Source organism: Bubalus bubalis, chromosome 12 (assembly GCF_019923935.1).
Source record: "Bubalus bubalis isolate 160015118507 breed Murrah chromosome 12, NDDB_SH_1, whole genome shotgun sequence".
NCBI lineage: Eukaryota > Metazoa > Chordata > Mammalia > Artiodactyla > Bovidae > Bubalus > Bubalus bubalis.
Window position 1 is genome coordinate 70509524 of NC_059168.1, and position 26250 is coordinate 70535773.

The following is a 26250-nucleotide window of genomic DNA, read 5'->3' on the forward strand; positions in this document are numbered from 1 at the left end:
GAGATACACTTTATAAATATGAACTAATTAGGGCTAGATTTTATTATTCATAGGCACCAGTCATTTAACATTTACCATGTGCCTTACATGTCTTAAGGACTTTATAATGTCTTTGTATTTAATATGTGCTGCTCATCCTTGAGGTTATCCATATTTTACAGATAAACATAAGCTTATGGTTATTGTTTAAATATAGATTTTTATAGGTTTTGAAGTAGTAGTGCCTGTAAGGATAAATGCTACTTATCTCTTAGGCTAGAACTACTTAATATACATATCCTAAAAAACATTTTACATACTTTTCATTATGTGGAAAAATCTAGTCTAAAATCTCTGCCTTTTTAGATTTTATAACTTATCATAGAGATAGACATTAAAGAAAATCACACAAATATAAAACCAGAACTGTTATAAATGCTTCAGCAAAGTACAGGATACAATAGAGATTTTGCTCAGGTAAAGTAATTACCTGTGCAAGTGACAATTGAGCCAAGACCTGAAGGGTAGGTAAGAGTTAATTACAGCAAGGGAAATGAGCACAAAAAGGGTCAGTGATATTGCAGTTGACTGAAAGAGACTGAAAAGAAGGTAGGTGTCAAGCCATGCAGGATCTTGTAAACCTGTTATGGAGTTGGTCTAACCCAAGAAAAATGGGGTGCTACTGAAGGATTTAGTGAAGTAAGGGGTAACATGCTTAGATCTGTGTTTTGGAAAAAAAAATCACTTTGGTTGCATTTAGAGAACTGATTAAATCACAAGCAGAGAAGTCTTCTCATACTATTTCTGTGTGGTATCTGAACACTCATATAATAATAATGGCTTTAAAGTTTTTATAACATTTCCAGGTGTATAGAAGTTCTAATATACATTTTTAAATTCCATCATGGAATACTCCCCATTCTTCTGCCCTTCTATTTAACTGCTAGTGAAATTCTGTCCTTCATTTATTGTTTTGAATGCAGGCCCTAATTGTACTTTTTGGGGAAGGGGATGACTTAAAGAAGAGAGAAAAGTTGTGCTTTCTCATGTTTCATGTAGAATAATTGGTTTGGTACACTGCTCAGTAGGCATTGAACTGCATAAGACCTAACAGTGTCGATTCTAATAATGAGTTGAAAACAAAACTACAGAAGAAAATAAACATTTATTTGTATATTTAATCAAAGTCCAGTTTAAGCCCTTTATCCATCTCTTCATTGAATACTAAGCATCTTTATAATTCAGTTTGTGGGACAGATGCCTTCTTCTAAAGTTAGCTTTCTCGGTTCATGTCTGCCCCTCATTTACCATAAAATACTCCTAAAGATCTGTGACTGACTCACAACTGTCTTCCTAGTAACTTCCAGAAGTCCTGACTTTTCTACCCAGTAAATGGTCAGTAAAAGTTTGCTGATGGCTTTGAAGCCTACACTGGATCAGGTATTATTTCATCAATGTTGACTTGGTTGTTCTGGGGGAAATGTAAGTATATAGCTCATGGACTGTGGAAAACTTTGATTTTGAACTTACTGCAGAATCAGTAGGAAAGTTAAGTTTCAGTTTCCATGTTTATGCAAAAGCAGGTATTTTTTAAAAGTCTGTTAGCAGTGTCGGAGTATTTAAAGGAAGGAAAAACCATTAAATGTGAAATTTCATAGTAATACATAGTGTACAACTATGAGGTGATTAGAAGTAATATACAACTAGGAATGGTGGAAGAGGAGAAAATCTAAAAAATTATTGTAAAGGAAGAACCAGATAAGCTGGTGGTTCACTGGATGTAGAGGGAGAGAAGCTATATATACTCAAACTTTCATCCACTGTTCAGAAGCCCTTTCCCTTATTTCTCTGGGCTGAACAGGATTCAGTCAACACCCAGCTCATAAATTACTTCCTTGGAACAGCCTTCACTATGTCTCTTACCCTGCAGAATTAATTTTGAAATCTTTTGTGCTCATAAATGTTGATTATATAATTAGCATTGGTAATTTATAAGCCCTGATTATGCCTTCACTAAGGATTTTAAAATGGGATGACTAGAACAGTGGTAATGACAAAAGTAAATAAGCAAATTCAGAGAATGATTTATTTTTGAGGGAAAATTATTTGCTTTTAGATTATATAGCAGTTGGAATGTCTCATGCCTGTCTACATGACCCAGGAGTAAGGTCTGGTGTATTGCTTTCTTTCCCTTGGCTTCACTCTAAACTCTGGGGGGTCCTCAGATAATACATAATAATATGTACCCATGTTTCAGATAGATTAGCCTAGGTGCCATAGGCTTAAAATAGGTAATTTAGTTGGTATAAACATGTACTATCTCTTCAGATAAAACTGGGTTCCATCTTGGTGTTTTTGTTGTTGCTGTTTTACTATGCAACTGTGACTTGTCTGAGTTTGTTTATTCAGCAGTAAAATGAATATCATAGTGCCACTTCAGGATTTCTTGGTGGAGTCAAGTGTTAAATGAGAAGGATTTTTGAGGAAAAATTATTTGTTTAAACCTTTATAAAGTAGCTTAGCACATGATTGGTGATTGTGATGCATGTAAATTTGTACAGAATGCTTCATCTATCTCCCACAACCTTATCAAAATCAACTATTTTATTCTTAATAAATGTTATAAATGTTTACATAAACTTGTTTGTTGAACATGTTGTTTTGAGAAAAAAAATGTTAAGGTAGAAAAACATGATTTTAACCTGAAAAGCAAGAAGTTGCTTGTATTTGAAAGAAGGATGGAAGCATGGATACCATCTATTGCTAGTTTTAGCATAAAAGCCCAGAGCAGAGCATCAGTTCTTTCTATCTTTCCTGGAGAATGAATTGTCTGCAACCACAAACCTTAGGTGATTCCAACAACCTTATGTGAACTGGAGGAAGAGAATTTTGCTGAATAGAGGTCACTACTGGCATCAACAGCTGCTGAGGCAGTAAGAGAATGACCACTGTCCTGATAATATCATGTTATCCTTAAACCTCCCCAGCCCCAATTAGCTCACTCTCTTGTTAAACCTACTGAGGGAAAATGAATATAAATGTTTATTCGTCAAATGTATGTATGAACAGTAATTTTTGTTTTTTTTTTTAATTTAAATTTATTTATTTTAATTGGAGGCTAATTACTTTACAATATTGTATTGGTTTTGCCATACATCAACATGAATCCGCCATGGGTGTACACGTGTTCCCCATCCTGAACCCCCCTCACACCTCCCTCCCCGTACCATCCCTCTGGGTCATCCCAGTGTACCAGCCCCAAGCATCCTGTATCCTGCATTGAACCTAGACTGGCGATTAGTTTCTTATATGATATTATACATGTTTCAATGCCATTCTCCCAAATCATCCCACCCTCTCCCTCTCCCACAGAGTCCAAAAGACTGTTCTATACATCTGTGTCTCTTTTGCTGTCTCGCATACAGGATTATTGTTCAGTTCAGTTCAGTCGCTCAGTCTTGTCCGACTCTTTGCGACCCCATGAATCGCAGCACGCCAGGCCTCCCTGTCCATCACCAACTCCCGGAGTTCACTCAGACTCATGTCCATCGAGTCGGTGATGCCATCCAGCCATCTCATCCTCTGTTGTCCCCTTCTCCTCCTGCCCACAATCCCTCCCAGCATCAGAGTCTTTTCCAATGAGTCAACTCTTCGCATGAGGTGGCCAGAGTAATGGAGTTTCAGCTTTAGTATCATTCCTTCCAAAGAAATCCCAGGGCTGATCTCCTTCAGAATGGACTGGTTGGATCTCCTTGCAGTCCAAGGGACTCTCAAGAGTCTTCCCCAACACCACAGTTCAAACGCATCAATTCTTCGGTGCTCAGCCTTCTTCACAGTCCAAGTCTCACATCCATACATGACCACAGGAAAAACCATAGCCTTGACTAGACAGACCTTTATTGGCAAAGTAATGTCTCTTCTTTTGAATATGCTATCTAGGTTGGTCATAACGTTCCAAGGAGTAAGCGTCTTTTAATTTCATGGCTGCAGTCACCATCTGCAGTGATTTTGGAACCCAAAAAAATAAAGTCTGAAACTGTTTCCACTGTTTCTCCATCTATTTCCCATGAAGTGATGGGACAGGATGCCATGATCTTTGTTTTCTGAATGTTGAGTTTTAAGCCAACTTTTTCACTCTCCACTTTCACCAAGAGGCTTTTTAGTTCCTTTTCACTTTCTGCCATAAGGGTGGTGTCATCTGCATATCTGAGGTTATTGATATTTCTTCCAGCAATCTTGATTCCAGCGTGTGCTTCTTCCAGCCCAGTGTTTCTCATGATGTACTCGGCAGAGAAGTTAAATAAGCAGGGTGACAGTATACAGCCTTGACGTACTCCTTTTCCTATTTGGAACCAGTCTGTTGTTCCATGTCCAGTTCTAACTGTTGCTTCCTGACCTGCATACAAATTTCTCAAGAGGCAGGTCAGGTGGTCTGGTATTCCCATCTATTTCAGAATTTTCCACAGTTTATTGTGATCCACACAGTCAAAGGCTTTGGCATAGTCAATAAAGCAGAAATAGATGTTTTTCTGGAACTCTCTTGCTTTTTCCATGATCCAGTGGATGTTGGCAATTTGATCTCTAGTTCCTTTGCCTTTTCTAAAACCAGCTTGAACATCAGGAAGTTCACGGTTCATGTATTGCTGAAGCCTGGCTTGGAGAATTTGGAACATTACTTTACTAGCGTGTGAGATGAGTGCAATTGTGCGATCATTTGAGCATTCTTTGGCATTGCCTTTCTTTGGGATTGAAATGAAAACTGACCTTTTCCAGTCCTGTGGCCACTGCTGAGTTTTCCAAATTTGCTGGCATATTGAGTGCAGCACTTTCACAGCATCATCTTTTAGGATTTGAAATAGCTCAACTGGAATTCCATCACCTCCACTAGCTTTGTTTGTAGTGATGCTTTCTAAGGCCCACTTGACTTCACATTCCAGGATATCTGGCTCTAGATCAGTGATCACATCATCGTGATTATCTTGGTCGTGAAGATCTTTTTTGTACAGTTCTTCTGTGTATTACCATCTTTCTAAATTCCATATATTTGCGTTAGTGGGATCCTCTATGACCCACCTCCCAGAATATTGGAAATAAAAGCAAAAATAAACAAATGGGACCTAATTAAAATTAAAAGCTTCTGCATAACAAAGGAAACTATAAGCAAGGTGAAAAGACAGCCTTTGGAATGGGAGAAAATAATAGCAAATGAAGCAACTGACAAACAACTAATCTCAAAAATATACAAGCAACTCCTGCAGCTCAATTCCAGAAAAATAAACAACCCAGTCAAAAAATGGGCCAAAGAACTAAATAGACATTTCTCCAAAGAAGACATACAGATGGCTAACAAACACATGAAAAGATGCTCAACATCACTCATTATCAGAGAAATGCAAATCAAAACCACAATGAGGTACCATTTCACCCCAGTCAGAATGGCTGCACACCAGTCAAAAGTATACAAGCAATAAATGCTGGAGAGGGTGTGGAGAAAAGGGAACCCTCTTACACTGTTGGTGGGAATGCAAACTAGTACAGCCACTGTGGAGAACAGTGTAGAGATTCCTTAAAAAACTGGAAATAGAACTGCCTTATGATCCAGCAATCCCACTGCTGGGCATACACACCGAGGAAACCAGAATTGAAAGAGATACGTGTACCCCAATGTTCATCGCAGCACTGTTTATAATAGCCAGGACATGGAAGCAACCTAGATGCCCATCAGCAGATGAATGGATAAGAAAGCTGTGGTACATATACACAATGGAGTATTACTCAGCCATTAAAAAGAATACATTTCTTTTTAATAGGCTCTGGAGCCTATTATACAGAGTGAAGTAAGCCAGAAAGAAAATAATTTTTCTTTGTATTGTACCCTCTGTCATCCTGAAACAATAGGTTTTACATTAGCCTTGAGTTAATATTGAGAACAAAACAGAAATAAGAAAGTAATTGTTTCTTCCTATATAGGACTTATATATCCTAAGCCAGGGTGTCAGGGTATTCATCTAGAAACAGATGAAAGCACAATTGCATTTACAATTGCCCTAAATCAAGTGCCCCCCTTTTCACCTAAAATCCTCAAAGACCTGTTTGGTTTTGTTTTTTTTTTTTCCTTTCCTTGAAGCAAGCTGACTGGCAGAGCTTCTTCCTCCCTTGGTGCACTCTGATTTCCCGTTGAAATATCAAAGTCTAAAACACAGACTGTGACTACTCTTGATATCTGAGGGGCTAGTTTGAATAAAATATAAGTGCTTCTGTTCCTCTTTCTTTAAATATTTGTTCAAATTGTGGTTGGAATTCTCTTCTAGTTCATACAGCCTTCCATCAGGGACTTTGTTCTTAATGCTTTCACCAACTCCTTAGTCCTTGGCAGTCAGCTAGGACTTCTGTGGCAACTTATTTTTACCACAGAAGGCAGGATTTCATCAAAGAGGTCAGTATAGCATCATTGGAATTCAGGCTGTAGTAGATTCAGACCTGGGTTCAAGTGTCACTCTTATCACCTTGGGGAAAGTATTTAACCTCTCTAAGCCTCTGCTTCCTTATCTACAAAGTGGAAATACTAGTATTTACCTTAGGCTTGGCAGTGAGTATTAAGTGAGGTTATGAATGTAAAACAATCAGCATATTGCATGGAACATTTTAAACATCTAATAAATCTTACCTGTTATGAGGATGAAAGAGTGTAAGCAAAAAGAGTGGGAGAGAGGAGAGGGATACTAAAAAGCAACTCTTATTTTATAATTTAGCCTATGGTAGATACTATTTACCCTCCAATATGAGTGAATGAATAAAAATTATGCTTGAAGATGTTACAAGGGAAAAGACTAAACAATCAGTCAAAATATTTAGTGATTACTATGGCCAGTGAAAATGAAAGTTTTAGTTGCTCAGTCGTGTCTGACTTTGTGACCCCCATGGACTGTAGCCCACCAGGCTCCTCTGTCCAGGAAGGAATACTAGAGTGGGCTGCCATACCCTTCTCCAGGAGATCTTCCCAAACCAGGGATCAAAACCAGGTCTCGCAAATTGCAGGCAGATTCTTTACCATCTGAGCAGGGAAGGGAACAATGACAGGCATGACCCCCTACCTTCAAGAGTCTTAAAAGATTAGTTTCTCTTTTAGTAAAACTTCTGTAGCTACTGCTATAAGGATGTGGTAAAAATAAATAGGTGAAATTCTGAAATAATGAGCCATAAGAAATTGCCAGTCCTATCTTCAGATGGGTGAAAATCTGGAACAAAGGTACTATGAGTAAAAAGGATCACTGCTGCTAGAATATTGTTCTGTTTCAAATTGGGAAATGTCAGAGAAAAACAACCTTTATAAATATAATTTAAATGGAAATTAGAATGTGGTTGACTCCATGTATTTCCAGTTCATAGTTCAGTTCAGTTGCTCAGTCGTGTCCGACTCTTTGCAACCCCATGAACCGCAGCACGCCAGGCCTCCCTGTCCATCACCAACTCACGGAGCTTACCCAAACTCATGTCCATTGAGTCTGTGATGCCATCCAACCATCTCATCCTCTGTCATCCCCTTCTCCTCCTGCCCTCAATCTTTCCCAGCATCAGGGTCTTTTCAAATGAGTCAGCTCTTTGCATCAGGTGGCCAAAGTATTGGAGTTTCGGCTTCAACATCAGTCCTTCCAATGAAAACCCAGGACTGATCTCCTTTAGGATGGACTGGTTGGATCTCCTCGCAGTCTAAGGGACTCGCAAGAGTCTTCTCCAACACCACAGTTCAAAGCATCAATTCTTCTGCGCTCAGCTTTCTTTATATTTCAACTCTCACATCCATACATGACTACTAGAAAAACCATAGCCTTGACTAGATGGACCTTTGTTGACAAAGTAATGTTTCTGCTTTTCAATATGCTGTCTAGGTTGGTTTTAACTTTCCTTCCAAGGAGCAAGTGTCTTTTAATTTCATGGCTGCAATCACCATCTGCAGTGATTTTGGAGCCCCCCAAAATAAAGTCAGCCACTGTTTCCCATCTATTTGCCATGAAGTGATGGGACCGGATGCCATGATCTTTGTTTTCTGAATGTTGAGCTTTAGGCCAACTTTTTCACTCTCCTCTTTCACTTTCATCAAGAAGCTCTTTAGTTCTTCTTCGCTTTCTGCCATAAGGGTGGTGTCATCTGCATATCTAAGGTGATTGCTATTTCTCCCGGCAATCTTTATTCCAGCTTGTGCTTCATCCAGCGCATTTCTCATGATGTACTCTGCATAGAAGTTAAATAAGCAGGGTGACAATATACAGCCTTGACGTATTCCTTTTCCTATTTGGAACCAGTCTGTTTTTCCATGTTGAGTTCTAACTGTTGCTTCCTGACCTGCATACATGTTTCTCAAGAGGCAGGTCAGGTGGTCTGGTATTCCCATCTTTCAGAATTTTCCACAGTTTATTGTGATCCACACAAAGGATTTGGCATAGTCAACAAAGCAGAAATAGATGTTTTTCTGGAACTCTCTTGCCTTTTTGATGATCCAGCGGATGTTGGCAATTTGATCTCTGGTTCCTCTGCCTTTCCTAAAATCAGCTTGAACATTTGGAAGTTCATGGTTCACACAGTTCAACCCAGGCTGAAGCCTGGGTTGGAGAATTTTGAGCATTACTTTACTAGCATGTGAGATGAGTGCAATTGTGTGGTAGTTTGAGCATTCTTTGGCATTGCCTTTCTTGGGATTGGAATGAAAACTGACCTTTTCCAGGTCAGTTTTCCAGCTGTGGCCACGGCTGAGTTTTCCAAATTTGCTGGCATATTGAGTGCAGCACTTTCACAGCATCATCTTTTAGGATTTGAAATAGCTCAACTGGAATTCCATCACCTCCACTAGCTTTGCTAGTAGTGATGCTTCCTAAGGACCACTTGACTTCACATGCCAAGATGTCTGGGTCTAGGCGAGTGATCACACCATCATGGTTATCTGGGTCATGAAGATCTTTTTTGTATAGTTCTTATGTGTATTCTTGCCACCTCTTCTTAATATCTTCTGCTTCTGTTAGGTCCATACCATTTCTGTCCTTTATTGAGCCCATCTTTGCATGAAATTTTCCTTTGTATCTCTAATTTCCTTCAAGAGATCTCTAGTCTTTCCCATTCTGTTGTTTTCCTCTATTTCTTTGCACTGGTCACTGAGGAAAGCTTTCTTATCTTTCCTTGGTATTCTTTGGAACTCTGCATTCAAATGGGTATATCTTTCCTTTTCTCCTTTGCTTTTCATTTCTCTTCGTTTCATACCTATTTGTAAGTCGTCCTCAGACCGCCATTTTGCTTTTTTGCATTTCTTTTTCTTGGGGATGGTCTTGATCCCTGTCTCCTGTACAGTGTCACAAACCTTTGTCCATAGTTCATCAGGCACTCTATCAGATATAGTCCCTTAAATCTATTTCTCACTTCCACTGTATAATTGTAAGGGATTTGATTTAGGTCATACCTGAATGGTCCAGTTCACAGAGTGCCAACAAATATCTGTATAGTCAATGCTATGGTCTTCCCAGTGGTCACATACGGTTGTGAGAGCTGGACCATAAAGAAGGCAGAATACCAAAAAATTGATGCCTTCGAACTGTGGTGCTAGAGAAGATTCCTGAAATCCCTTGGTTAGCAAGGAGATCAAACCAGTCAATCTTAAGGGAAGTCAACTGTGAATACTTGTTGAAAGGACTGATGCTGAAGCTGAATCTCCAGTTATTTTGGTTATCTGATGTGAATGGCTAATGTGAATGTCACTGGAAAAGTCCCTGATGCTGGGAAAGACTGAGGGCAGAAGGAGAAGAGGGTGTCAAAGGATGAGATGTGGATGGTATGTGGATGGCATCACCAACGCAATGGACATGAACTTGAGCAAGCTTCAGGAGATGGTGAGGGACAGGGAGGACTGGTATTACAAAACAATATTAATACAGTATGATATTGGTATAAAAACAGACACATAGGTCAATGGAATAGAATGGAGAGCACAGAAATAAATCCACACATATGGTTCATTTATGACAAAGGAGTCAATGGAGTTGGAAAAACTGGATAGCCACATGTAAAAGAGTTTAAAACTGGACCAGTATCTTATACCATGCACAAAAATAAATGGATTTAAGACTTGAAACCACAAAACCCTAGAAGAAACAGAGGGTAAGGCCCTTGAAATTGGTTTTGGCAATTGCTTTTTGGATTTTATACCAAAAGCAAAGGCAACAAAAGCAAAAATAAAGAGTGGAATTACATCAGACTAAAAAGCTCTCTATGGTATAGGAAATGATCAACAAATGAAAAGGCAACCTACAGAACTGGAGAAAACATTTGCAAATCTTATATCTGATAAAGGGTTAATATCCAAAATACATAAAGAACTCATTAAACTCAACAGAAAAAAAAATCCAATCAAAAGATGGGAAGAGGAAATGAACAGACATTTTTCAAAGACATACAAATGGCCAACAGGTATATGAAAAGGTGTTCAACATCACTAATTAGCAGGGAAATGCTAATTAAATCCACAATGAGCTAACATCTCACACCCGTTAGAATGGTGGTTAACAAGAAATAACAAGTTTTCATAGGGATGTGGAGAAAAAGGAACCCTTGTGCACTGTTGGATGCAGTCACTACAAAAAATAGTATACACGTTTCTCAAAAAATTAAAAATAGAACTACCATATGATCCAGCAATTCCACCTCTGGGTATTATCTGAAGGAAACAAAACCACTATCTTGAAAAGATATCAGCATCTCCATGTTCATTGCAGCATTATTTGCAATAATAATTGCAATATAATAATAATATTTCCATTCCAAGAAATGGAATGGAAACAACCTAATTGTCCATCAATGGATGAATGGATAAAGAAAATAAAATGAGAATATTTTACACACACACATCTTTAAAAGAAGGATGTCTACTATTTGTGACAACACGGATGGACCTTGAGGGCATTGTGCTAAGTGAAATAATAATTGAGATAGTGAAAGGCAAATACCATGTGATATATGTGGAATCAAAAAAAAACAGCCAAACTCATAGATACCCCACCAGGTGGTGGTTGCCAGAGGTGGTGAGGAAAGGGGCAATGGGTGAAAATAGTGTAAAGTATAAACTTCCAGTAATAAGATAAATGACAGTGTCTTCCTGGCCCCTAGCTGACTGGCCCCTTTTCCTGTAGTGCTCTTGAGTCTGATATGGTGGGACAACTCACCCCCACCATGGGAATGAGCTCATGATAGAGTTTTGCCAAGAGAATGCAGTGGTCATAGCAAACACTCTCTTCCAACAACACAAGAGAAGACCCTACACATGGATATCACCAGATGGTCAACACCAAAATCAGACTGATTATATTCTTTGCAGACAAAGGTGGAGAAACTCTATACAGTCAGTAAAAACAAGACTGGGAGCTGACTGTGCCTCAGATCATGAATTCCTTATTGCCAAATTCAAACTTGAATTGAAGAAAGTAGGAAAAACCACTAGACCATTCAGGTATGACCTAAATCAAATCCCTTATGATTATACAGTGGAAGTGAGAAATAGATTTAAAGGACTAGATCTGATAGAGTGCCTGATAAACTATGGATGGAGGTTTGTGACATTGTACAGGAGACAGGGATCAAGACCATCCCCAAGAAAAAGAAATGCAAAAAAAGCAAAATGGCTGTCTGAGGCTTTACAAATAGCTGTGAAAAGAAGAGAAGCAAAGAGCAAAGGACAAAAGGAAAGATATACCCATTTGAATGTAGAGTTCCAAAGAATAGCAAGGAGAGATAAGAAAGCCTTCCTCAGTGACCAATGCAAAGAAATAGAGGAAAACAATAGAATGGGAAAGACAAGAGGTATTTTCAAGAAAATTAGAGATACAAGGGAAGATTTCATGCAAAGATGGGCTCAATAAAGGACAGAAATGGTACGGACCTAACAGAAGCAGAAGATTTAAGAATAGGTGGCAAGAATACATAGAACAACTATACAAAAAAGATCTTCATGACCCAGATAACCATGATGGTGTGATCACTCGCCTAGACCCAGACATCTTGGCATGTGAAGTCAAGTGGTCCTTAGGAAGCATCACTACTAGCAAAGCTAGAGGAGGTGATGGAATTCCAGTTGAGCTATTTCAAATCCTAAAAGATGATGCTGTGAAAGTGCTGCACTCAATATGCCAGCAAATTTGGAAAACTCAGCCATGACCACAGGACTGGAAAAGGTCAGTTTTCATTCCAATCCCAAAGAAAGGCAATGCTAAAGAATGCTCAAACTACTGCACAATTGCACTCATCTCACATGCTAGTAAAGTAATGCTCAAAATTCTCCAACCCAGGCTTCAACAATATGTGAACCATGAACTTCCAGTTGTTCAAGCTGATTTTAGGAAAGGCAGAGGAACCAGAGATCAAATTGCCATCATCCGCTGGATCATCAAAAAGGCAAGAGAGTTCCAGGTAAACATCTATTTCTGCCTTATAGACTATACCAAAGCCTTTGGCTGTGTGGATCACCACAAACTGTGGAAAATTCTGAAAGAGATGAGAATACCAGACCACCTGACCTGCCTCCTGAGAAACGTGTATGCAGGTCAAGAAGCAACAGTGAGAACTGGACATGGAACAACAGACTGGTTCCAAATTGGGAAAGGAGTACGTCAAGGCTGTATATTGTCACCCTGCTTATTTAACTTATATGCAGAGTACATCATGAGAAATGCTGCGCTGGAAGAAGCACAAGCTGGAATCAAGATTGCCGGGAGAAATAGCAATAACCTCAGGTATGCAGATGATACCACCCTTATGGCAGAAAGCAAAGAACTAAAGAGCCTCTTGATGAAAGTGAAAGAGGAGAGTGAAAAAGTTGGCTTAAAAAAAAAAAAGAAAAAGTTGGCTTAAAGCTCAACATTCAGAAAACAAAGATGATGGCATCCGGTCCCATCACCTTATGGCAAATACATGGGGAAACAGTGGAAACAATGGAAATAGTGTCAGACTTTATTTTTGGGGGCTCCAAAATCACTGCAGATGGTGATTGCAGCCATGAAATTAAAAGACGCTCCTTGGAAGGAAAGCTATGACCAACCTAGACAGCATATTAAAATGCAGAGACATTACTTTTCCAACAAAGGTTCGTCTAGTCAGTGTTTTTTCTAGTAGTCATTTATGGGTGCGAGAGTTGGGCTATGAAGAAAGCTGAATGCAGAAGAATTGATGCTTTTGAACTGTGGTGTTGGAGAAGACTCTTTGAGAGTCACTTGGATTGCAAGGAGATCCAACCAGTCCATTCTAAAGGAGATCAGTCTTGAATATTCATTGGAAGGACTGATGTTGAAGCTGCAACTCCCGTATTTTGGCCACTTGATGCAAAGAACTGACTCATTCGAAAAGACCCTGATGCTGGGAAAGATTGAGGGCAGGAGGAGAAGGGGACGACATAGGTTCAGATGGTTGGATGGCATCACCCACTCAATGGATATGAGTTTGAGTAAGCTCTGGGAGTTGGTGATTGACAGGAAGGCCTGGTGTGCTGCAGTCCATGCGGTCACAAAGAGTCGGACACGACTGAATGATTGAACTGACTGATTAATAAGATAAGTAAGTTCTGGGGATATAATGTACATCACAGTGACTATAGTTGACAAGATCCCATATTTGAGAGTTGCTAAGAAAATCCTAAAATTAAAAATCACAAGAAAAAAACAAAAACAAACTATGTGTGGTGATGGATGTTAACTACAATTGTGTTAATCATTTTGCAACATCTATTAAATCATTATGTCACCCACCTAAAACTAATACAATGTTACATGTTACTTTTATTTTAGTTTTTAAAAGTGTGTAAAAGAAACCAAAGTTACTCACTGATAAAGCTGGATGGTGAAATTAGAAGTAAATTTATTTTCTTCTTAAAACTTGCTTTGAATAAAATAAACACTTCAAAGAAAATGGTTCAGGTTCTTAAAATACTTGGGATCCATGGTGAATTAGGTTTTAACAAAAGTCACATTAAAAATTTCAGTTTAGGTAAACTACCACAAAACAGATACCAAAACAAAAAGTAGCAACTGAAAAGGGGAAATTTTTCAATATTAATTTAACTCATATTGTTATAGTATAAAATTATTATGTACTGCTGCCTACAAGGACTACAGGTCAATAGATAACTTCGATTCATTACTAAGGCACATAGATCTGCCATATTGCTAAATCATACCTTGAGAATAGCTATAAGCTTGAGAAGTATCAACTATTTTGTCCACTGAGAATGAGTTGTGTGATTCCTGAGAATGTTTCTCCACCACCTCTAGTGTATCACTGGATGAAGAAGATGATGAAGACAATCCCAGTCTAACATATCTTCCTTTGTTACCACATAGTGAACAATCTACCGGTGTGGCACTAGGTCCCCGGGGCAGTTGAACTTCATCTCTGTTGTAGTTTCTAACAGCTCCACTGTGATGCACAGAGCGTTCTCGTTGCCATATATAATGGGTTGGAGCAATGGCCATAACCTATAGTGAAAAGCTTTCTTTTAGAATTTTTAATAAGATTTTAAAATTTAGTTAAAGAACAAAAATTATAACTTAAGAACAGCTATCTCTAAAACTAGATCTAAAAAAATGTAAAAAAAAAAAGCATCTCCAGATAGGGCAGTATTACCTATAAAGTGATTCATTGCTTGGATCCTTAAGATAATAATTGGTAGAATATTTAAATTATTTCTAACAGGAAATAGAACTGAAGCAACTTTCCAGGTTTTGCTCAGATATTCTAGGTTTGGGAAAGATAATGCCCCCCAAATAATACATCATTCTTAACTTTGGAATATATTGGGTTGAGAATATTTTTGAGGTTTCCACCTACGTATGTTTATCAGCATGTTTGCAATAATAGCAAGAGATATGGTAAATGAGAACACAGATAAGTTGCTTAACCTCTCTGTTCCTGTTTTCTTGTCTGTAGTATGGAAAGAATAATACTGTCTATTTTAGCAGGTTGTTGCAAGTAATAGATGAGGAATTATTTAGAAAGTACTGAAGATTCTGCACTACATGTCAGACATTGTTCTCTAAAGTGTGTTAGGTAAGATACTGCCTTTAGAGTTGGGATAGACTTAGTTTCTTATCCTAGCTCTGCCACTTGCTAGTTGTATGATGATAGTTACTTAACCTTTAGGAGCCTCAATTTCTTCATATCTAAAACCAGGGATACTATCTGCCTCATAGGATTGTCCTGAAGGGTAAATATGTATAAAATCCTTATCACACAGTAAACATCTGGCCAATGAAAGCAAATGATAGCCATTTAAGAAGACAAACTAGGGAAATGTACCTACCTGCTGACCTCATGGTGTCTAAAACTTCAAAACAGAATGTTAGAATGTTACTTCTAAACAAAAAAAAAATGTTTAGTTGCAGTTATCCATGACCCAAGGTAAATTAGAATTGTAGAATTTGAGAGCTAGACAGTGCTTTTAAAAAACATTTAAGTTTCTGGACAAAACTATAATTCAAAAAGATAGACAGTGCTTTATTAATTGCCTAGTCAAGTGATTTTTCAGACTGGTTTGAGGAGCCCTTGGTTTCACAGACAACGCTGGGGATCCCAGGAGGGACTAAGGGAAGACAGAGCAGCTTGGAGAACCTCAATTTGGGAGATCATATAAAATTGTTTTGGAAAGAAGCTTTTGTTGTTAAGAATGAAAACCTTAACTGCACCTCCCACCCCCAGTCCCGGTTAAAGCCGAATCCCTCAGAAAATAGGGTTTTTGCGGTTATTGTCTCATTCAAGGCAATGAATAAAGAATACTAGCTATGCTAACTTTATGATCGTTTCTTTTAATTTTAAACTTTTTATTTTGTATTAGGGTATAGCCAGTTAACAATGTGATACTTTTAGGTGAATAGCAAAGGGACTTAGCCATCCATATATGTGTATCCATTCTCCCTCAAACTCCCCTTCCATCCACAGTGCCATATAACTTGAGCAGAGTTCCATGTAGCTATGCTAATTTTTAAAGTGTACTTTAGGATTGGATTTATTTTATAATCTACTTCTTAAATCCTTGAAAAAAATGTTCAACCAAAGACATGTAATTAAAGTTATATATCTTTTAAAAGGCAGAAGTAAATAAAGATGTTAACTGTAAACATATATATTTCTATGACAATGTAAAATTTGTTTAAGAAATACACAAGGTGAGGAAGTAAAATGTCAATTGTCCTTATTCCTTCCAAATTTATCTATAATTTTTCCTTAGTATTTCTCTATTTCCCATATCTGGAATGGCCTTTCCCTTTATTTGTCTTAGCATTGCTTTTCCTTCAATGCCTGGCATAAATCCCACCTTTCTAGAAACTCCAGGTTTCAAATTTTGTTTTATTCTTAATCCTATATTAGGACTCAGCATATAAATGTTAGTACTCAGATATATCTTTTTATGCATGTAACCCCTTCCGGACAGGAACAGCTTCTTGTACATCTCTCTCTCAAATGCCCTCTCCACAACTGTGAAAGTGAAAGTTGCTCAGTTGTGTCCGACTCTTTGTGACCCTATGGACTATACAGTCCATGGAATTCTCCAGGCCAGAATACTGGAGTGGGTAGCCAGTTCCCTTCTCCACAACAGTACACAGTCATTAAATATTTCTTAATGATAGATGAAAATAAGAAATTAAGAGGCCACTGACATTACTAGCCTACAACAATATAACTTGTGTAGGAACCCTACAGCAAAGTCTAATGAAGAAAGCAGAGGGAACTATGAAGTAAAGGGAACTCTGAAGCAAAGGGCACAATATAGAAGATTTGATATTGTTCTTTCTGCAATAAACTAGGCATCATAGTCTCTCCACATGCTAACCCAGAGAAGTGCATGCAAGTGCACACTCTTTTAAATATATATGAGGTCTACATATATTTTGCACACACACTAGAATGTTACAGTGATAACAACAGTGAATTAAAAAGAAAACTGTACCACAGTCAAAAAAGCAAGATTTTGGTCTTAATTCTATTTAGTTCCTATGACCTTAGGTAAATTTCATTAACTTTCTCAGCCACAGGCCTTTTATATATAAGGAAATAGATCACTTAGAGTTATCAAATTCTACAATTCTATGAAAGTGACTTCTCTGAAGCATTGGTAGCACTTGACCTATCAGAAACATTATCCTAGTTTTTTTTTTTTACTTTATCTCACTCTTCTGTTATTTTTAGTGATTTCTTGGTGGGGGGTGGAAGTGGGCTTTGGCGTTTTTAAAATTTAATATTTGGCTGTTTTGCTCTCTATACATTCTATTTCTCTGTGATCTCAAGTGGCAGTATAATATGAGGTGTTAAAAGCAATGACTCTCGAGTTAGACTGCCTAGGTTTGAATACTGGTGTGCTGCTTTTCTAATTGTGTGAACTTGGAGAAGTCATTTAGTCTCTCTGTGCCTGTTTCCTTATCTGGATTACCTAGTTAGCTGTAAGAATTGTGAGAGTTAATACATGTGCAGTACTGAGACCAGTGCTCAGAAAGTATTAACATTACTTTCATTGTGGATCTTTTATCTACTACCAAACTTTAAACATCACTTAATGAAATGACAGATGTCAGAGAACACAGAACATTGGGAAACCATCAGATGTGAAGTCAAGCTCTGGTTCTGCCATTTAACTGCGTATGATCTTGAGTAAATTTCAACCTCCGTGGTCTTCAGTTTCATCAGTTATAAAATGAGAATGCTACAATCCTCAAAAGTACTTTTGTGAGGATGAGAAGCTAATTTATATGAAAATATAAATTTGTAAAGCACAATGCAAATGTATAGTATAATTATTGTAAGCCAGTTTGTAGCTAGTATTTAACTTGCATTTATTTTCAGATACGTGACTAAAAAATGGGTTGGCAGTGTGCCAGTACTGGGCTCTTAATAACAAATGCATAGAACACTTAACTAAATTTCCTAACATGTATCCCCACCCCCACCCCCCAAAAAAATTATATATCTGGATATCTGGATAAGGGTCAGTGCTAAGGCTACTCAGTAAAGAATTGCTCCAAAGTCTTGTTTATTTTTAATGTTTTTTTATTGAAGTGCAGTTGATTCACAATGTTTCAGGTGTACAGCAAAGTGATGCAGTTGTATACATTCTCAGATTATCTTCCATTGTTGATTATTACAAGATACTGAATGTAGTTTCCTTGTTATACAGTAGAAGTCCTTGTTGGTTTTCATGGATAAGAAAGTATGAAAAAGAAATGGAAGCTTTAAGTTCCATTATGTCAGTCAGTTGTATTTACTGAGTACCTACTACCAGTCAGGCACTGTTCTAGATACTGTACACATAGTAAGCACAGAATAAAGACCCTCTTGGGGACTTCCCTGGAAGTCCAGTGAGTAGGACACAACACTTTCACTGCCGAGGGCTCAGGTTCAATCCCTGGTTGAGGGAACTAAGATCCTGCAACCTGCACAATGCAGCCAAGAAAAAAAAAAAGACCTTATTGGAATTTATATTCTAGTAGGGGGAATAGACATCAGCAAGATAAGTAAGTAAAACAGAGTGTTATACAATGGCTAAGTGTTGTGAGGAAAACCAGGAAAAGGAGTAGAGAGTAATAGAGGGACGTACTATTTGCTATTTTACCAGCTTTATTGAGATGTAACTCAGATATCATACAATTCACTGGTTTAAAGTACAGAATTCAATGGCTTTTGATATCTTCAGGGTAGTACAATGATTACCACAATCAATTTTAGTACATTTTCATCACTTCATAGAGAAGGCAGTCACACTCCATTCCCCCCTCCCTTCAGCCTCAGGCAAACACTTTCTATGATTTTGGATTTATGTATTCTTCACAGTTGATGTAAATGAACTACGTGGCTCTCTGAGGACTGGCTTCTTTCACTTGCATAAGGTTTTCAGCATTCATCCACTTTGTAGCATGTATCAATACTTTATTCATTTTAATTGCCAAGTAATATATCATTGTATTGATATTTGTCTATCATCCGTTAGCTGCTGGACATTTCAATTGTTTTTACAACTATCGACTATTATGAATAAGGCCGCTTGCTATAAACATTCATGTAGAAGTTTTCAAAAAATATCTATTTATTTTTGGCTGTGCTGAGTCTTCATTGCTATACTTTCTCTAGTTGCCGTGAGCAGGAGCTACTCTCTAGTTGTGGAGCATGGGCTTCTCATTGTGGTGGATTCTCTTGTTGCAGTGTACAGGTTCTAAGGGCACATGGGCTTCAGTAGTTGCTGCTCCTGGGCTGCAGAGTGCAAGCTCAGTAGTTGTGGCACACGAGCTTAGTTGCTCCATGGCATGTGGGATCTTCCTGGACCAAGGATCAAACTGGGATCCCTTACATTGTAAGGTGGATTCTTAACCACTGGACCACCAGGAAAGCCCCATGTACAAGTTTTTGTGTGAATATAATTTTCATTTCTTTAGAGTATAAAACTAAGAGTGGAATTGCTGGGTCATATGGTCTCTGTTTAGCTTTTTGAGGACCTGCCAGACTGTTTTCCGAAGCAACTAAATGATTTTACATTCCCACCAGAAGTGAAAGTTCCAATTTCTCCACATCCTTGTCAATATTTGTTATTATCAGTCTTTTTTTTTTTTTAATTATAGCCTTCCTAGTGCATGTAACGGAGAAGGCAATGGCACCCCACTCCAATACTCTTGCCTGGAAAATCCCATGGATGGAGGAGCCTGGTGGGCTGCAGTCCATGGGGTCGCTAAGAGTCGAACAAGACTCAGCGACTTCACTTTCACTTTTCACTTTCTTGCATTGGAGAAGGAAATGGCAACCCACTCCAGTGTTCTTGCCTGGAGAATCCCAGGGACAGGGGAGCCTGGTGGGGTCTTTGGGGTCGCACAGCGTCGGACACGACTGAAGTGACTTAGCAGCAGTGCATGTAAAGAAATATCTCCTTGATTTTGATTTTACATTTTTCTGATGGCTGTTGAACATCTATTCATGTGCTTTTTTGCCCATCTGAATATCTTTTTTGAAGAAATGTGTATTTAGATCCTTTGCCCTTTAGAAAATTGGTTTGTCTCTTTATTTCTGAGTTTTAAGAGCTGTTTATATATTTTAGATACAAGTACCTTACAAGACGGATGATTTGCAAAGATTTTCTTCCAGTTTCTGGGCTGTCTCTTCACTTTCTTAATGGTGCCCTTTGAAGAACGAAATTTTTAAATTTTGATGATGCTCATTTTTTAATCTGTATTTTCTATTCTTGCTTGTGCTTCTGGTTATTACATCTAAGAAACCTAATCCAAAGTCATGAAGATTTAACACCTATGTTTTAAGAATTTTATAGTTTTTAGCTCTTAAATATAGGTCTTTGATCCATTTGAGTTAGTTTTTATATATAATATGAAGCAGGGGTCCAGGTGCTTTCTTTTGCATGTGGACATCCAGTTGCTTCAGCACAATTTGTTGAAAAAGATTACTCTTGCCCCACTGAGTTTTCTTGGTACCCTTGCCAAAAGTCAATTGAACATAAATTTCTGGACTCTTCAATTTTTATTCCATTGAGGGAGATACTATGCAATATAGGGGTAAGGAATGATTTCTCTGAGGTGACACTTAAGAGTTCTGCATGAAGTGAGGAAGTGAAGCATTCTAACTAGTACCTGGGAGAAAGCATTCCAGATAATAGGAATGGCAAGTGCAAAGACGCCAAGGTGGGAGGGTCCTTGATAAATCTGAGGAATAGCTAGAAGGCCAGTGTGGTTGAAGTGAAGTGAAAAAAGCTGGGAGATAAAGTCAATGAAATAAGGGAGGAGAGCTGGCAGACCATGTGGAGCAAGATAAGGAGGTTGACTTTTACTCTGTGAGATGAGAAACCTCTGAAGGTTTTTGAGTAGAGGAGACATGATTTGATTTCCTAAAAGATTTACTCTGGCTGCAATGAAGAATAAACTATAGGAGAGAAAGACTGTGAGGGAGTCTATTTGGAAAGTCATGGAAATAGTTGAGGCAAGAGATGACAAAGTAGGGTTTAGTGGTGGAGAAGGTGAGAAATGGTGGGATGTTGGATATTTCTTTAAGATATAGATCTGAAAAAAAAAAAAAAAACCTAGGGTGACAGTTTTTGGCCAACAACTAGAATGATGAAGTTACTGTTTATTGACATGTGGAAGATTGTAGGAGGAGCAAGTGTGGAGGTCTGTGTGGGAGAATCAAAAACTCAATTTTCAGCATGTTAAGTCTGAGGTATCTACTAGATAATGAAATATGAAGTAGGAAGTTAGATATGCCAATCTGGAATTAGGGGAGAACTCTGTTAGTTCTCAGTGCTGAAAAGCCTTGAGAGACTGAACTTTTCTGTAAATCCCACTGACATTTTCAGTGTCAGTGAAATGAGTGAAAAAGTCAGTGAAAAATCAGTGAAAAAGTCATTACAACAACTGACTTTTCAGGTGTCTAAAACATTGTAGTCTTTTATAAGCCACATCATTCTCTAACAGTCTGGTGCCAGCAACCAAGGTAATTCCAGCTCCAACAGAATAAAACTGTTGCAGTTAAAATGTGAGTCATTTTATTTTAGGGGTGGTGGGCAGTCTACCATGAGGAAGCATTGCCTATCCTGACCTCTTGCCTCCAGTGCCTCCTCCATGCACTTGGCTGAGTGTTCCATGGAGCTTGAAGCATTTACTTTGATAAAACCAAAATGTTCAAATAAGGGCACCATCATACCAAGGATGGCAACAGGTACACAAATTACCCACTCCTGACCTGGGGAAGCAGTGACAAAAAATAACAAGACAGGAATTTTTCAACGCCCTGTAATTGAAATGAGTCCTTTAAATTCATTAATGAGGATCCACTAATGGAAGAGAGGTAGTCATATATACTCATCCTTTCATATTTTTCTACTGAATATAATCATGTGCTATACAGTCTTCTAAGTTATTTTGGAATCTTTGCATTTCTCCCAATATTCAACAATTCTAATTTAATCCAAAACCATGTATAACTTCTATAACTTCATCTCATTAATAAATATAATTAACAAGATTAGTTCTGGACAGAGTTCTGTGACACACTTCTAAAGTCTTCTCTCAGGTTAGACACTAATCCATTAATTGGCTTCTCTGGCCTAGATATGACTAGGTATGACTTCATTTAATTACAGCATTATTTGCCCAAACTTTTCTGAACTAGTTCTGGCTTATATTAATGAACTTAATTAATTACATGAACTAGTTACTGCCTTCCATTAATTTTCTACTCCAATATTTTTAGTTTGAAACATTAACTTTCTTTACTGAAAACCAGAACATCAGATAAAATAACTGATCTTTTAATTTAGTGTCTTTCTGCTTTACATTAATAGAATCTGTCATCAAGGAAACTTACTTTATGTATGCTATATGAGCAGAGGTATAGTTTTTAAGCTTATTTAAATTTATTTAAATTTTAATACCACACTGTTTATATTTCAACCTTGTGAATGTGAAATTTTGATACTTTAGTGGAAATTATTTACTAGAAATTATTATTCAGCTCCAATGTTATTACCCTGAGGTACTTTGGAATGTGCACACTATTTCTTCCTAATATATTGGTGATCCTTTAGAGAAGAGAAATACACTAAAATAAAAATACTTTCTATGGAAGTAGTCTGTTCAGAAAAAAAGAAATGACACTTTTTAATTATTGTGCTATAAATTTAAAATATCACCATTTTAATATACAAGTTGTACTCATGGTAATCATCAAGGTTAACAGTTTACCCTTCATTTACAAAAAAATGAAGCATTAGAAGCACATTAAAAAACAAGACAGGGAAAATTATATAAAGAGAAGACAGAGATTATATATATAAAGCATTTAAAAATCTTACCTCCTCACAGCATCGCCTGCTTACAATAGCCCTATAGTCAATTCTATCCCAGAGTTGGTCCCTTAACTTTAAGAAGTCAGGGAATAATTTTCTCCAGTTTTTCCCTAAAGCCCATGGAAAAATTTCATATTTGGATTCTTCTTCATCTTCTTCAACTGTATTAGCGAGATACCTAAAAAAGAAGACCAACAACTCAAAAAAGAAATGGGTAAAGGACAGGAAGAGAGTTTACGCACATACAAAAAACCCAGCTTGTTTATAAACACAATAACAGATGTTCAAGCCTTATGAATGATTAAAGAAATGTATATAAAAATTAGAGATACAATGAATTTTACATTGTTGAGTTCTGGATATTTTTATATTCCTATAAATTTTGAGCTTTGTTCTAGTATGCAGTTATTGAAACAGTCTGATCCTTTCAAGTCTTGATTTCATGATTTATTAGATAGATCTGGAGCAATGTTCAGTTTGGGGCTAATTACTCCCCACTAGGGCAAGATGTTTCCAAGTATTCTACTCAGTACTGAATTATTCAGTACTAACTGGAAGTTTTTTCAGTCTGGCTGGTGCAAACAGGCACTATTTGAGCCACGGGTGAATGTTAGGCACTGTGTTCCCTCTAACCTTTCCTTATGGTCTTTCTTTACACTCAAATACCTGAGGGGATTAGGCATGCACAGAAGTAGGAAAACAGGACAGATAAGAAGAAGAATCATTAGCCAATCAAAACTGACTGATATATGGTAGAAGTAATAGACAAAGACACTAAAACAGTTACAATTATTCCAGATGTTCAAAAAGACAAGTAGACACATTGAAAGTATACTTCTAGAGATGAAAACTTTGTGTACAAAGAAAATTACACTCAGTGAGGGTAACAGCAGATTAAATGTCACAGAAGGAAAGATTTGTGCACTGAAGACATAGCAATATAAACTATCCAAAATGAAACACACTGAGAAAACGAAACAAAAATAATGAACAGAGCATCAGTAAGCTGTGAGACAACTTCAAGTAGCTTAATAAAGGTGAAATTGGAATCCCCAAAGGGTGGTGGGTGGACAAAAAAAACACCTGAAGAAATAATTAATGCAAATTTTTGAAATTTGATGAGAACTATAAACCCACAAAGAAGTTGAATAAACTCCAAAGCACAAAACATATAGAAAATTACACCAAAGCATATCATAATTAATTGCTTAGGGCCAGTGATATAGAGGGGCTTCCCTGGTGGCTCAGAGGGTAAAGCGTCTGCCTGCAATGCAGGAGACCTGGGTTCGATCCCTGGGTCAGGAAGATCCCGTGGAGAAGGAAATGGCAACCCACTCCAGTACTCTTGCCTGGAAAATCCCATGGACAGAGAAGCCCGGTAGACTACAGTCCATGGGATCACAAAGAGTCAGACACAACTGAGTGACTTCACTTCACTTCAATGATATAGAGAAAATCTTAAAAGCAGTCAGAGAAAAAAATAAGACACATTACATTATACAGGAATAGAGATAAGGATGAAGCAGATTTCTCACTGGTAACAATGCAAGCTCCATAGATGATTTTTTAAGGGAAAAAAAGGCAACTTGTAATAAAAAGATTTATAAAACATATAAGGAAACAAGGCAAAATGAACAGAAACAGGCTGTGAAGTGTGAAGATACTGGAATTGATAGACAAACACCCAATAAAAGGGGGTCTTAAAAGCAAACAGAAAGGTAGGCAAATGATCCCAAGTGGAAGGTTTGAGATGCAAGAAGTAACAGTAATGAAAGATATATAAATATGTGGGCAAATCTAAACAAATGTTGAATTTATAAAACAACAATAATAATGTCTGACTTTTTAGAGAGCATCATGTAGAACTAATGGAATTGTAAGATAAGAGAACATAAGTTGGGTCTTGTAATTAAAAATAACTAGGGTAATTGCTGAAAGAATAGGTGTAGAATGTAAGATTTCCAAAGAAGTAGAGGAAAAAAGGTGTCAAAGGTAAAAATTTTTAAATCTCAATTAAAAAGAAGATAAAAGTAGAGGGGGAAGAAGAAACAGGAAAAAAAATGAAATATTTACAAAGTACAAAACAAGATGGTGGGAAAAAATGCAAATATATAAGAAACAAGAGTATTTTTTTCTGTAGTGAAAGTGAACTACAGCTACACATATCAATAGAAATTAGTCTCAGAATAATATCATAAAGCAAAAGAAGGAATTTACAGAAGACCGTACATGTAATTTTTATTGTACAGCCCCAAAATAGGAATAACCAAATAATATATTATTTAGAGGTATATACATAGAACAAAGGAAAGCAAAAAAATGATTACTTGTGGAAGGAAGAGGCTCTAACTGGGAAACTGTGCTGTGAGCTTCTAAGATTCTGGTAATGTTCTGTTCTTAAGTCAGGGGTACATGAATGTTTGTTTTGCTTTTATTCTTTCATTCACACATACATATACACTCCAATCACTCTTCTGTAGATATTTCATGTTAAAAAATTTTAAAAGCACAAACAGAAGTGTGAGTACATTTCTATTCATACACAGTATGAATACCAGTAACATACACACTGGTTCATATATAGAAAATTATTTCTAGACAGATACATATGAAACTGTTAATTATCCTTGAGGAGGGAGATCAAGATCTTGAGATACGAGAAGACTTACTTTTAATTGTATACACGCCTATGTAGTCTTTTTGACCACGCACATATTCATATTTGTGTATGTGTGTCTCAGTTGTGTCCAACTCTTTGTGACTCCATGGACTGTAGCCCACCAGGCCCCTCTGTTCATGGGATTTTCCAGGTAAGAATACTGGAGTGGGTTGCCATGCCCTCCTCCAGGGGATCTTCTTGACCCAGGGATCGAACCCACATCTCTTGCATCTCCTGCACTGGCAGGCAGGTTCTTTACCACTGGCACCACCTGAAAAGTACTCATTCATATTTAGTTACATTAATATGAGTATATATTTTTATTCTCCCTTAAAATAATTATATATTTTAATATTAGTTTATATTATATGTGTATTATTAATATCATAAAGCACCTCATTGTTAAACTCACTCAGTTATTCGAATCAAATTGTGTCCTTTGTGAAATTACATCAAGTAATTTCTCACTTTAGTATCCCTAATAATTGTTAGTAAACTGGAGATAGAGTTGGACGAGGTTGGCCCCTTTCATGCTTGCTGATTATGAAAAATCTATAATGCACATATTGAGTGACACACTCAGTATGCCAGCAAATTTGGAAAACTCAGCAGTGGCCACAGGACTGGAAAAGGTCAGTTTTCATTCCAATCCCCAAAAAAGGCAATGCCAAAGAATGTTCAAACTACCACACAATTGCACTCATCTCACACGCTAGCACAGCAATGCTCAAAATTCTCCAAGCCAGGCTTCAACAGTATGTGA

General features: G+C 37.4%; 1 protein-coding gene across 1 annotated transcript in view; it reads right to left on the minus strand.

The window, feature by feature from the left end:
• Positions 1-26250, minus strand: part of SPDYA (speedy/RINGO cell cycle regulator family member A) — a 38813-nt gene that overhangs the window by 520 nt on the left and 12043 nt on the right. Inside the window, exons 5-6 of the mRNA XM_045162289.1 lie at positions 22835-23006; positions 14183-14480 (exon numbers count right to left, since the gene is read on the minus strand). Of these exons, the coding sequence (XP_045018224.1) occupies positions 14183-14480; positions 22835-23006 (470 nt within the window). The remainder of the gene's footprint in view (positions 1-14182; positions 14481-22834; positions 23007-26250) is intronic.